Here is a 14,437-nt window from a genome sequence, read left to right as displayed (position 1 = left end):
TCTTTTGCTTGTTGTTGGTGTCCCAGGTGGCAGAACTCGCCCCACCACCCAGCACGCAAAGCCCAGTAGGTACACAAACACCTCCAGACATCGTGTGCTGAAAGAATGGGATGATCACTAAAAATCCTAAATACGCTTTTAATTCGTACCTGAGTAGGATAGAGATGCTCTCATGCTGCAGACATCACTGTGACATGACTTCACTGCCAGGCAGGACTGGGGGGGGGGGGGGCGGGGGGGGGGGCGCGTCGGTTGAAAAGCACAAAAATGCTAATCCAGACCACACTTCAAAAAGTGCTCCTCTGGAAAAACTTAAGTTCGAGGTAACTCTAAAGTAGCCCATCTATCTACCTCATGAGCAGTGGTAATTTAACACTGGGCACTCAGAACTGGTGGATAATTGAGTGATTGGGTTTTTCACAAAGCCAGGTAAAAACACATAGCAATCTCAGCAACCTCTTTTGTGGCAACAAGGAGTTTTCCTCGAGTTAATGCACCAATTAGTTATTAATGGGAACTGATTGAGGGCATCCTGTTGAAGTTCATGCTTGGTAAAGAATCATTAAGAACTCAAGACCTAGTTTTACTGAGGACCACGTTTCTGACCACAAGTTTTTTTTTTATTTGTACCAATTAACCTTTCTTCCCCCATTTGTTTTCCTTTGCACTTTTTTGCAGGTAATTTCTCCAGCTGCCGGTGGGCGCGGTGACCGCCACCGTCGGAACACTGCTGCCGGGTCAGGAGAGTCTGAGTGGCCCGGCTCCTGCGTGGCCGCGGCTACCGACAGCCTTCTGTCTCCAGGCGGAAGTCTGAGCCCGGGGTTGCTGGAGACCCGACCGTTGCCCTCCCAGGAGCAAGTCTCAGTAGATGTGAAACCATACATTTCCTCCGACGCTCAAGAGCCTTCTTCCTTTGAGTCCAAAGGAGCCTCTCCCTGCCAGGATGTTGCTCCTTCTGTGGCTGCCATTTGTGCTCTGGGGGGGAGAGGAGGTCACACAACCCTGGGAATTCACGGTGTGGAGCCGCAAGACCACAGAGCGGCAGGGGGGGCGCTGACACAAAGCCCCCCAGACAGAAAGGCTAACGCAGAGGGCATGTCACCACCAGTCCTGCCAGGGAGACCTTCATCTGAGCAAAGAATTTCAGGTTTGGTTTTGTTGGGGTCAGCTGGAAAAACTCATCTTGAAATACCAGCATCAGGACCAGGCTCAGCTAGTTCATACCAAGAGGAAGGGGAACACAAGACGTTTTTTCCTACTGGGGGACAGGAGGGGCGTGGAGAGATGGTAGTGCCCTGCCCTCCTTTAGGAAATGAGAGTGGGAAATGTCGAGGCTCTGGATTAACTGCTCTAAAAGATCGTGTGGTTCCTTCTAACCCAGGGCAGCCCAGAGAATCCCCTGAATCCCCTTCAAAAACTGTCAAGAGGAGGGGTCTGGAAGGACTGAGAAAGCAGACTCGAGTGGAGGTCAGTGACACCAGCAGTGACGATGAAGACCGGTTAGTGATAGAGATGTGAAGCTTCTGAGCCTGCGGTCAGAAACCAGATGCTGTCAGGCGGGCAGACAGCTGAACTCTCTTTCACCAAGCACCTACCTATGAGGAAAGCCATCTGGGGATCTTTCCAAGGCATCCCCAGCGAACTCCAGCCCCTATTCCCCAGATCCCCCTGCGGTATACCAGGTGCCAGGTGGGCAAAGGCAGAAACGGAGCCCAGTCTAAGAATGCTTGGCGCACAGTGATTGCACTCACCTCCCAACCATGTCTTCTGCATCGGCCCCCACTGCCTCCTCTGTAAGATGGCATTACCCAGGACAGCCACCGTCGACGTAGTTATGTGCAAGCGAACCCGTAGTGCCAAGTCGACCGGCTTCCTCCATCAGTAAGCTGAGGGTTTGCTTCAGAGGTGGTAAGCACACTTGGGTAATTGGGGTAGCTTGCAGAGGAGATGGGGCATCAAGATACATCTGTTCATTCTGGAAACCAAATCCAGATTCATTAAAAACTGCAGTTTGGTTAGAATAACTTGCGTCCTTAGTGGAAGTTGTAAATATACTTCAGAATGCCTATGATCTAGTAAAATGCTGATTATCTTTAAATGTTACACCAGTGGTCAGTGCTTACGTATGATCCAACGACACAAGCATGTACTGCTCTTGGGCCCCGTGCCTTTTCTCTTGAGACCTCTGAAACCCTCGGTTTTTTTAGCTCTTGCAAAGGAACGCTGTGTTAAAAGTTAATAGAACAGTCTCTGTAATGAGTCATTTTTTGAGGGGGAAAAATTCACTTATTTTTCTCTGATTCTTTCTGTCATATTGTGCTCTGAGCAATTTCAATTAGAGGGTTACATTTTAGTAATCTCTACAGCTTAAATTGATGCCTGCTCATCGTGACGGGAGCCTTTTAGATTTCCTCCAGAAGCTTCAAGGATACAAAACTAATTGGAGTTTTGACGCTGTTTTACATCTCAGTAATTTTATTTTGGGGGCTTGGTGTTACTTTGCTGTCAAATTAAATCAGCCTCTGTATTGTGCAAGTCAGAACAGTACAGATAAAATTCCCCCGTATTCCAAGCCAGTGCGCCCCTGTGCAGAAGAAAATAGCTGATCGACGTCAGCCAACTCAGTGAGCGAAGCCTCAGATTTACTGCGTTCTTCTCCTTCTCCTTAAATGGGAGAGGAAAAACTTACAGAGATTTACACTGCTGCATTTCAATAAAATTTTATACTTGCTTTTGGTAGATTTTGTACAATTTGAAATTTATAGCCGAGCTCTTTTGGCTTAGCTTTTGACGTGATGATGTTCATATGACATCTTGTACCTTCAGAAGCAGCAGCAATGCACAGCATCTCACACACGTGAACACACTTAACGTGTCCTTGCCTGGGACTAAGGATGGGCAAGTTTCAAGTATCGTCATGTGAGTTTTCCAATTTTGGAGTTATTCACAGGGAACTTCAATGCAAGACCAGCTTCCCCTGGTGACTTAGCATATATGAGATGTGCTCATAAATATTCAAGTGATTTCAAGCCCAGCCAAATAAAACATAAGGAGGAAGGTAAAAGGATGATAGGTATTCACTTTGTGTACTTTTGTTTTCATTGTGTACTTTTTAAACCAAACAAAAGTGATGTGGTGATTATCTACCTTTGAATGACTCATGCCCCTGTAATGAGAGAGGAGGTCTAGGAAAGTGGCTGAGTCTTGGAGGAAGAGTGAAGTCCTGACTGTGTCCTTACTGAGCTGGGAAATCTTGGTAAGACACATGCCCTCTACACCTCAGTTTCTCCAGCTGAGAATCAGAGTTGGACTAGATGAACTGGATGCATCTCCAGGCTCTAATCCTTGTCAGATGAGCTCCCTGTCCTTTACCTGAGGAGGTTTGGGAGCTCTGAGGTGGCCCCCATGGGGAGGGGCCCCCCACAGAAGACATTTCGGGGGGACCATGGAGAACTGAAGCATGAACATCTTCAGCCAAGTATTGCCATGAAGAACGTGACCTCAGAGAAGCTCTGTATGATTTTTTTTCTTCAGAGTTCCAGATTTTGGGGGTACAGTCATCCAGTTTATACATTTGGCTCATAATTCAAAAATTGAAAGCAAAACCAGAACACTACCGTGTGAGGTGAAGACAACATGTCTGTGGGCTGAATTGACTGCTTTGTTTGGGGACGCACTGGTTAGGGGAAGAAAACTATCTTCCAGATACTTCTTTCCTGGTGGCTACTAAGCTGTCAGCAGGATCACTGATCTAAATCAGTAAGTCACAGCTCCAAATAGCACTGACCTCCAGATGGTAGTGGAAGTTCTGTCCTTCTAAGAGCCACCATTGCTGGCTCCCACATCCCAACCTGGATCCAATATGGTGGAACATTGATTCCATCTCTTTGACTCCCTGTGTCTCTTACCAAGGCAAGCAGGTTGCCAAGCCATCCTGTCAGCTGGTCATTTAGCAACGGGTAGCAATGTTTACAAGGGTACCTTACTTTATATCAGCATGAATTTGTGAAAAGCTATATTCTGGTGGATTTTTAAAAAAACAAAGTATTTTGAGTGACTCTAGGGGAGTTGGCTATTGGAAATCATCCTAAGGTATAATTTTTTTTTTTTTATGAAGAATCCTTTTATAAAGCAACAAATACTCTCTGATTTTATAAATCTTAATTTTCCTGTGGGGCTTCTTAAAGAGAAATGCAGTCCCAGGGCTATGTTTATCAGCAATCTATAACCCAGTTTGGGTTATTGAAAATGAAATTTCAATTTTATCAATTGATAATTGCTGCAGCTTTTACTCTTCAGGTGTGCACTGTGTAATGGTTAAGGGAAAACAAATTTATTTCAGAACAAGACGAACTGGAGTTTACCGATTAGGGATTCCTCCCTCTCCTTAGGGCTGTTAATTTTATTGTACCTTCGGGTAAGGGTCTTAACCAATTGGTGCTCAGCTTCTTCCACTCCAGGGATGCTGGCATAGACTAAAGTCAAGTGCACTTTGAATTCTTTGCTGTTCTCTCAGGGCAAGGTATACAAGTGCCATGACCAGTAATGCTCAAGGCTCACCACCTGGTTTATCTCTCCAGCTGTACCTACACCTGGCCAGACATCCCTTTTTAAAGATGCGTGGAGGAAAGAGGTTTCACCTCCCCCCTTGGCAACCTATACTGTTAAGTGACTTTTGAAGTCACATGGTGTTTAACAGACAACCTGGATCTTCTTTGTTGTAAGGCATGATGGAGGACAACTCATCCCTTCTGTTATGTATAACCTTGGAGATTCTGGATGAACTGAATATCCCTTTGATTCACAACCCAAGAGAACCTATGGTTCATTTGCTGAGAGATTAAAAAAAGATGGGTGAGGGGTGCCTCTGGACTCTAATCAAACCCTGCCAATAGCATGATGGGTAACTGAGGGCAAGTTACACTTTCTCTTCCTAAAATCCCTCTTCTAAGGCTCAGATGGAAAAGAGTAGCCTTGCAAGAATGCATTGTGACCACAGTTCTTGGCATGAAAGATGGACGAGTTGCAGCCTTATGCCAAAAAGTATTTCCTTGCATTTACATTCATTACTTAGAATGATCACATTATTCATTTTTTCCCCAGCATAGAAATTTGCATTTTGCACAAAATTTGCCTGGTGCAGCAGATTTTTATAGTTAGAGAAACTGTCATCATTATTGGAACGTGCTGCTGCTCAGCTCCCCAGACATAATTTAATATGGTGAGGAGAAAATGGTCTGCCTGGCTCCATGGTGATCAGATTTCTACAACTGCAGCAAAGAGAACCTGTGTATTTTTCCTCACTTCAGTTGTGATTCCCAGAGTTCTCTTTGGCTTTTGAAACACTACATTTCTTGATATTTAAGCACAATTTCATGTCTTTATCTTTCAGAACTCATTAAATATAGGTGTCAGGACCCAGAAAATCTTGTGTGCTAGATTTTCACCTGTACAGTTCTCTTCACCCATGCTTTTATACTTATGTGGGCACATACATAATTTGACGTGAAGAAGTCTAGGAACATTTGAGCATATTGCTTCACTATTGGAAGAAAAGGAGCCAGGAAAATAATCCATCTCTGTCACTTGGAGCCCTAGAGGATGACTCAACATCTATATGCAGCCAACTGTTCAGAACTTACTACTCTCTTGATTGTTCATGATCAGGAAAGCTATTGGCCTCTTGGTTGTTTGTTGAAATTTATCTCCTTCTTTATATGGTTAAATTATTTTGTTTTGATAAAAATAAAACTGAAAAAAAAAATGTCTTGTGTGATTTGTTAATATTTTAACTAAAACTATCACAGGCAGTATCCTATATGAATACGATACCTGATCATTCCCAAGTAGTGAACCAGACTCCTGTCCGCCATATTGGTATCCCATTCCACTCAACAAAAAGATTGGGTAATGGCAAATTACCACATTTTCTTGTGCTGTTTCCATTCCCCACGTGTCTCATTTGTCATTGTCTGCCATATTTTAGACTTCTTAACTTAAAAATGTGTTTTTAAATTCTTAAATGTAGCTAAGTTTTGAAGCCACATGAGGGCACTATCCACAGTGCAATAATCTAAAACTTTTCCCCTTAGAATTGATGTCTCTTGGATATTTAATATTATTCATCAACAGAAAAAACATTCTTAATTCAAAACAGTGCCTCCTTATGAAGATAGTTCACGTATTCTTCACAAGAATAAGTAGAGTTCTTTTACATACCAATACAATACTAGTCTTCTACATCTATACCTCTTGAAGGCACTTGAAGTCAATGGAGACACAATGCATTGGGAGAAAAAGTACGAGTGGAAATACGTAAGGCACAGACATACTTACTGATGGGTCTGAGATGTGTTTTTGCTAACTCGTCAAACTCTAACAGTAATAAATTAACCCATTATTTCCAAACTTCAGTCATTTGAAAATCATCCTAACGCTTTTTGCCATATATGTCCACATATGGGTGTATTATTTACTTAATAACTTCTGTTTAACTCATCTTGTTTTCCACATGCTTTTATTTAAGAAAATTTTTATTATTGAAATATAGTTGACATGCAATGTTTTATTAGTTTTAGGTATACAACATAGTGATTAAACAGTTTTAAACAATTCTCAATGTTAAGTGTAGTCATCATCTGTCACCATACAACATTATAATAATACTATTGACTGTATCCCCTATGCTGTACTTTTTAGCTCTGTGACTTACTCTTTTATAACTGGAAGTTTATACCTCCTGATCCCCTTATTTCTCCCTCCCGCTACCCACTTCCCCTCTGGCAACCACCAGTTTGTTCTCTGCATTTTAGAGTGTCTGTTTTTGCTTTTTAGATTCTGTATGTAAGTGAAATCATATGGTGTTTGTCTTTCTTTGTCTGACTTATTTCACTTAGCATTATATCCTCTAGGTCCATCCATGTTGTCTCAGATGGCAAGATTTCATTCTTTTTTTATGGCTGAGTAATATTCCATTGTGTATATATACTACATCTTTATCATCCCTGTCTTAAGGAAGTGATTATTGCCCTAAATAATGATATCTGTGAAATCTCAACCTGAATGTGATAGTTTTGTTTATTTTCTGATCTGCAGTAAACTAAACTGTTAAAAATCATTCATCCATGTACCAGTTAAATATCATCTTTACACTACCAGTGGTAAATCCCTCACACTTGCAGAAGCATTGAGTGAATCTGAAAGGTACATGCATTGTTAGTTTCTTTAATTATTCTAGTTCCTGGTAAGCACAGCTCTCTCCCCATTTTTTCTCCAAGCCAAAAGAACTGGTGACCAGAAGTAGAATTGTAGGTTTATCAGGTAAGTTTCACCAGTCAAACGTCATAGGTGAGTAATTAACATTCCAAGTCAAAGGATTATCACATCCTTCAGTCGCAAAGGATAGTCACATAATGTCTTGTGATACAAGCACATTTTTTGTTGTTTTGGTATTTGGTTGGTGGGTTGATTGATCGGTTGGTTGGCTGGTGAGTACCAGGTGATATAGAGGAAAGCACAGTTAAGGATTCGTGCCCAACCGCAAGGACTATCATCAATTCTGCTTCTGCTGAAGGACCTGCTTCCATACTTTTGGATTTGAAGCAAATGGATTTGGCTGCACCAAGAACCATGGAGAGCAGCTTTCCAGTCTGCTGCTTGGTGACAGCCCGTTGATCTTCAGGCTGTGAATGCAGAAGGATTTGCTCTGTGGCGTCTAGGACCCTTGTCTCCAGCTGTGACAGACATCTGCTTTCAGTCTCCCTCCCAGAGGCAAGTTCAACACCCTTTATGATTGAGCATTTGGTGATTTTTGCCCAGAAGTAAGTGAATTGTTTTTCTGTGTAAATGCATGAGTGAATGGATTCCTATAAGAAATTAGTGGTTTTGTACATGTAGCATCTGGGGCAGAGTGACCCAGTCCTGTCTCTGGTCACAGTGGAAATCTGGTTGTCTTCTGTGTGTACGTAGTGTGAAATGGGATATAATTCGGTAGAAATGAGGCCTCAACTCCCTTATAAATGAAAGACTGGCTATCCAGGCTTGTTTTTTCTATATGCTAGTGTTCCAGTCAGACACGTTTGCTCTACGGATTCCTGCACACATGTAGAGGCCATACACTGAGGACCTATGCAAAAAGTCCTCTTCTTGTTCGAGAACTGAGTGGAGCGGGGCCAGTGAGCTAGGAAATGAGATGGCCACATATATAGTCCAGGAGGGATCTCCTTGGAGCTGGGCCCATAGTGTCTTCATCTGGGTGGAACAGTGTCTGGCTCCCAGCTGGTATTAATGCACATTTGTTAAGTAAGCGGTTGAAGTGGCTCACTGCTAGTCAAGGAGAGGAAAGAAAGACTCTAAGGTGAATGATTTGACCCAGCCCTGTTCCTTATTATCAGAGATGAGCAAAAGCATATAGTGAAGTTTCTGTCCACCAATTTCAGAATGTATCAACACTTTCCCATTATCTCCTCCATCCTGTTTGTTCAACCAATATTTACTGAGTGTTAAGTATGTAGTAGGCATATGAGGATATAGGATTGAAAAAGACAGGATCCATGGAGCTTTTATTTGGGAGGAGGGAGTGTCCATTCATTAACCAACCAGACAGACAAATATGTAAAAAATATAATATCAGATGGTGCTAAGGGGTATTAGAGAGTATCTATCTCACCCTAATTCAAAACGTCTAATGCAAATAAACATTTTTCTCTTACTGTCCTCAGTAAAGCAGGAGAAATCATCCTCTGCATTAAGATCTATCCCACTTTGTGCCAACCACCCCAGTTCTTCTCAGACGAAGCAGAAAATATTGCAGAGTGATCTCGTGTCTTGTGCTTATAAGTTTCCTTACTTTCTTGGTCACTTCAGTAAGTGTTAGTGGCGTATCCTGACCCAAGCATGGTGACTTCATGCTGATTTATAGGTACCCCAGCACTTAGGGGTGAATGCCTCTTGGACCCCACAGTAGCAGGTGGGCACTGTTTTAACCTAATTCCCTTGACAGAAGCCAACAAATATTTGATGCCTTGGTGATCTCAGTCCTGGATTCTTTTTCTCAGGAGAGGTTAAGCAATCACCCTTAAAGGCAGTGGTTCTCAAAAGAGGGTGATTGGACGAAAGGGGAACATTGGACAGTGTCTGAAAGACAGTTCTGATGTCTCAACTTTGGGTGAGGGTGCTGCTGGCCTCTGTAGGTGAGAGTCAGGAATGCCGCGTGACATCCTGCAATGCATATCCTCCCGTGTGCACAGGCTGGCCCCACACAAACATGTCCAGTCCACCAAGCCACTAGTTCTGAGGTCGAGAGCCTGGGGCTCAGGAGGTGAGGTTACAGTCCATGAGAGACCCAAGAACAGCTCGCTCCTCATACTGGTGATGACACTGGACCTGAAGTAGAGTCCAGGCTCCATGTCCCAGGCCAGCACACTTTCCAGAGCATCACAGGTCCAAGAGGACATGCTTCCAGAGTCTGCACACAGTAGGCCATCTGCTGGTTATGGTTCAGTTTACCCTGAATCTCATTTGCTTTTTCCACTCTTCATTCTACCTTGAGGAGAAAGAACCAGGACATGGGAAGGTAAATCCATGTGAACAGGTGTTTGGGTATTGAGTAGATATTCAGGAAATATTTCTAGATCAAAAGCTTGGATTTTACTGTGAGGGTGAATGCAACCCAAACTCTCATACAGTCTCCTTGGACCTCCAGATCCAAAAGGAAGGAAAGAGAATGGATACTGATTTGGGCACCAGGAAGCTTTTGGATTTGACTAAGCTGAGTGGTTTGTTGGCTTGTGCTTTCTTCTTTTTAGGGGAAACTGAGAACCAGAGCATTTTGTCCTGGCTTGAGTCAGAGTTAGCCATGACTAACACCTGGGCGTCAACCCTGAAGTCCAACATTCTTGCCATGGCACGATCACCTTCTGCCTCTGAAATGTTCCATTATGTTCTACCATCCTTGCTAAAAGTGCAAAGAAGAACAATACATTTTATAAAGATTCTCTGCATCAGGGTTTGAAAATATTGATGAATTTCTGGTTAACTGGGAATTACCCAGACAATTAAATTATCCAGAATATCCCATTCCCCAAATGTTCTGGTTAATCAAGGTTTGATTGTGTTTGTTTTGCAAAAAGAAAACTTCTGTCCTAAGACATTTAGACTCAGAGTTGTGAGCAGCGCCTATGTGGTCTTATAATTTATGCACTTGAGTTGCTGTTCCGTGGGCAATTTGGCAGGGATCACAAACGTAGACAAAGAAGATGCTAACAGCAGAAAGACATCACCAGAAAGCCTGTGGAAGACAAACACTTCACATCTTCAATTACAAGACAACCTGATGCAGAGAGAGAATAAATTAATTTAAAAACCTCCTGCACAAAGAAAATAATGGAAAAATACATCACAAGTAGTTATCCCTTTTGTGCTAAAAACAAGTGATTTGAAGAAAATAACTGCATGGGGCTGAATGTGTTAGTCTTACTATCTTTTTCTGGTTTTAAATTCTTAGGGGAGAAACAGAGAACAAGGGAAAAAAAAGAAGCTTTCATTGTTTCAACAAACATTTATTGGGTATTTGGTATGTTGCCAGGCACCAGGCTACACTTTCTGTGACTTTTTCTACTTTTAAAATTACTTTCAATCAGGTAAAAGAAACCTCTAGATGCCTCATTGCTGATTCCAGGGGTGGTTCCAGAAAGGCCATTTCTTCTAAGGTTTTTGCCAAAACTGTTATGGTTCAACTTAGAGGTACAGCTGGGGAAAATCTGGGGAATATCACCCAGGATTTTCCCCACTGGAACCTGAGTTTTAGGGGTTGGCTCCTCCTAGGCTTTGGGGGGCATCCATTTGCAAGGAGAGTTTTATCAGAGTTTCAGATTGGCTTTCCCTGGAAGCGGACTCTGAAACAGAGTTTAGTGTTGGAGGTTGGTTTGGGATGGCCCTTGGGATGACCAACACCTGTGGAAAGTAGCATAGGGGAGCAGCAAGGGCAGAGGGAGGGGCTGAGCTCTAATACAAAGACAGCCTTAGCCAACCCATGGGGTGCGTTGGAGAAGGGCTGTGCCCTTGGGGGAGGCAGCTCTCTGTGGCCCAGGCAGGCCTTGGAGGGGCCAGTAGCTAAAGGCTGCCTGCAGACAGCACTCCAGCAGCTGGGGCAGCAGCCCTTCACTAGGGGGATTGGGGTGGCACATCGCGGTCTCTACTCCAGGGAGGCTCCGCTGCAGGCCCATTTTCCTCCTTCCCTTCCCTTCCTGCTTTCTTCCCTCCCTTCCTCCCTCCTTCACCCCCTCCCCTCCCTTCTTTCCTTCCTTCCTCCCTTCCTCCCTTCCTCCCTTCCTCCCTTTCTTCCTTCCTCCCTTCCTTCCTATCCAACAAGTATGTACTGAGCATCTGCCATCTGCCCAGCACAGCCTGGTAGAGAAGATGTCAAACAAAATATTATATATTATTTACTTACAACTTAACAAATGCTAACAAGGGACTATGCCAGGTGAGAAAAGAGAAAATAATCTGGGGGAGCCAACAGAATCAAGGAGCCTTTAGGCTGAACCCAGAAGGCTGAGCTGGGATAAGGGTAACAGTGCCCCTGGTGAAGGAACTCTGAGCTGGAGGAGGAGAGGACAGGTGTGGCCCGTGGGCCACAGGGAAGCAGGAATGAAACTGTGGGGCGAGGCTGGATCTGGAGGATTCTATGGGTAGAGTTAAGCAGTGTGTTTTTATCCTGAACAGTATGACCTAAAATTCCACACCATGTTTGGGGATCCAGGAAAGTTCTTCTGGGACTGGAAAGCTGGAAATTGGTTTAAAATGTGAATGGCAGTCCTGCCCAGAAAGTTTGTATTGTTTTTCAGAATGGGAGGTACCTAAGATTAAATTAGCTTCTCTCAGTGTGGCCCAAGGGGGCACTGTGCAGAGCTGTGCAAAATTCCATACAGACCTATTTAGGTTTTTGTCATCCCGTTGAACCTGGCCACTGCAGTTTTCACAACAGACCATCTACATGGGATCATCTAAGCTATAAAACGAAATACTTAAAGGGTCAGTCAACCATGGGATTTGAGAACTGCAGTCTGTAAACCTTGTAATGAAGGAGTAGGTGGCTTGAATCGCCTTGCAATTTTTGTGTTCATCTGGTTGAAAAGATGAAAGAAAAAGGTCACTTTAACATCCAGAAGATTCCAGATGTCTGCCATCCAGTGTTGTGTCTTGTGGGATTCATGGAGTAAGAAGTTTCTCTTCTGACTTAATGTAGGAACAGAATCAAAATCAATTAGAATCTGATAAAATTCCAGAAGGGACTCATGTTCGGAGTCTGTGGCTCCCTCTCAGTCCCTCATTCTCTCTTCATTCAGAGAGAATGGTGGAGAAGCATTTGAAAAACAAGCCTATTTTGGGCTTGAGGAACAACAGGCTGTAAGAATTTGTGGTCTTGCTCAGGGTTCTCTGGGAGCAACCCCTCCCCCTCCCCTGCCAAACGGGGCTGCTTTATTGTGTTCAGCAGGCTGAGTCCTTATTTAACATAAAGTTTGAAAAGCTTAACCTTTTCAATTAGTAGCTGAGCTCTCCCCCGTAGAGATCATCCAATTAAAAAAAAACAATTCTTGGGTCAGTGTAGATGAGTCGTCTTTTATTTGGCACTTACGAAAGTGGTCCACATCGGCCAAGGAGTGCATCAGGGAAAAGCACTTCAAAATGCGCTGTCTTCAAAGTGTCAGATCCCACATCAGGCTGGGAGCCTGGGAACAGAAGGTGCATATTGGTCTTTAATTAAGGAAACTGTTGAGAATGAAGAACATTTAACTTCTTAAACCACCGGTGGCTTAAAGGCAGCATGGATCCCCTGGGTCACAAAGATGGGCTTGTTGTCCCAGCTGTCCCGGTACCTGCCTTGGTCTGTGCCGCTGACCCAAAGCTAAATGCCGCCCAGCAGGGGGGATTAGAACCAAGCCACAGTAGGCTCCTCATGCTGTGACAACTCAATTTTCACAAGTGGCCAAGAAAGTAAAGCTGCAGTCCCCTCCTGGGGGCACCTCTGCCACAAAACATGAACAGGGCTGGAGAAGTAAGAGCCCTCTGCCAGGAGAAGCCCACAGCCTCGGGAATGTGCGAGGGCCACGCACGACCGAGGATCAGAGCCTCATTGTGCAGGTTTCATCACTATTTCATCTGGGGGAGAAAGAACCTATAGGAGGATGGATGGAGGGAAAAAAAGCCCTGCAGATTGTACTTTGATTTTATAACCAGATTGTTGGAAATTACTGACAGACTGAATAAAATAATATGCTTTAGAGCAGCAGGGAACTTAAAGGTGGAAATCTAATTGACTTCTACCCTAAACCTAGGAGCTTTGGAGGGGGGGTGGTGGGAGAGGCTATATCATTAATCACCACTGTGGTCACTGCTTGGTGGTTTCCTGTGCTGCGGGAGGAAATGTAGCTTTCAATTACATACATACGAATTTCAAATGACTACCTGGTGTACCAGAGAGGGGAATTCACGTGGATGGGGAGCTGCAACCCATGTGTGTATGCATTTGAGCAGAACCACGGCACCCCATAAAACGATGCAATTAGGGTGTTAGGGGTGAGCACTGTGGGGGTGTAAAGCCCCAATCTGTAAGGGCCCCACCTTGCCAGCCCTCTGCTGAAGCATGTGTTACTTTCCTTCCTGCAAAGCCCTTGCAATGGCCCTGGCCTGAATAGATTTCAGATTGGCCTTGAATTAGAAATACCCCTCTGGATGCATTCAGCCATTTTCTACCCTGAAAGTCAGAGAGACAAAAGGAAGATTGTGTCTGACCTCCAGTGATATTTCAGGAGTTCACTAATGCTGAAGTAAAAGGAGGGACAGACAGGAAGGCTTTTCTGAATTAATATGAATTCTTTAGCATCCGAGTTTAGAAGGCCCTCTTCTGTAAAGCTTCTGGGGTTTTCCTCTAGTATTCAAACAAAAGACAAGGTTTTTGTGGTGGGGTTTATTGTTAGTATGGACGCTGGTTTCCTTTAACAAGAAAGTCTTTTGCTTCCGTGGAGAATAGACCCCCCCAAAATTCACCTGGGCTTGCTGATTTGCATAGCGAATAGCTACTGTGAGCCCACTGGTGTGGGACATTGAAGACTCAGAGATCAAGACAGGCTTCTTCCTGCTCTGGGGAAACCTGTCTTAGCCCCGGTACACGGCTGGCATGTGGTGGGCTCAAAACAAGACGTGTTTGGTTGTACTGTGTAAGCTGGGAGGCTCATTCATGGATTCATTCATTTGACAAGACTTTCCAGAGTGACTACAACGTCAGCTAGTCACTAGATAACACGGAAGATTGAATGAGAGTAAGCTCAACATCTGGCCAAACACACAGTCTTTGGACTCAGACAAACCTGGGCTAGAGTCTGCCTCTGCTCTGAACCTCTGTCTGGCTTGGAGGCCTCTCTGTCCCTCAGTTTCC

The 14,437-nt window shown here is 44.0% G+C and overlaps 1 protein-coding gene across 1 annotated transcript in view; it reads left to right on the top strand.

Moving 5' to 3' along the window:
- ZNF831 (zinc finger protein 831) overlaps window positions 1–6,448 on the top strand; it is a 110,019-nt gene extending 103,571 nt beyond the window's left edge. Inside the window, exon 6 of the mRNA XM_032387580.1 lies at window positions 679–6,448. Within this exon, the coding sequence (XP_032243471.1) occupies window positions 679–1,518 (840 nt within the window). The 3' untranslated portion in view covers window positions 1,519–6,448. The remainder of the gene's footprint in view (window positions 1–678) is intronic.
- The last annotated feature ends 7,989 nt before the right edge of the window (window positions 6,449–14,437 follow it).

Source organism: Phoca vitulina, unplaced genomic scaffold (genome assembly GCF_004348235.1).
Source record: "Phoca vitulina isolate PV1807 unplaced genomic scaffold, GSC_HSeal_1.0 scaffold50, whole genome shotgun sequence".
In the NCBI taxonomy this organism is placed as follows: Eukaryota; Metazoa; Chordata; class Mammalia; order Carnivora; family Phocidae; genus Phoca; species Phoca vitulina.
The sequence above is the reverse complement of the archived record's forward strand: the minus strand, read 5'-3'. Positions and strand labels throughout refer to the sequence as shown.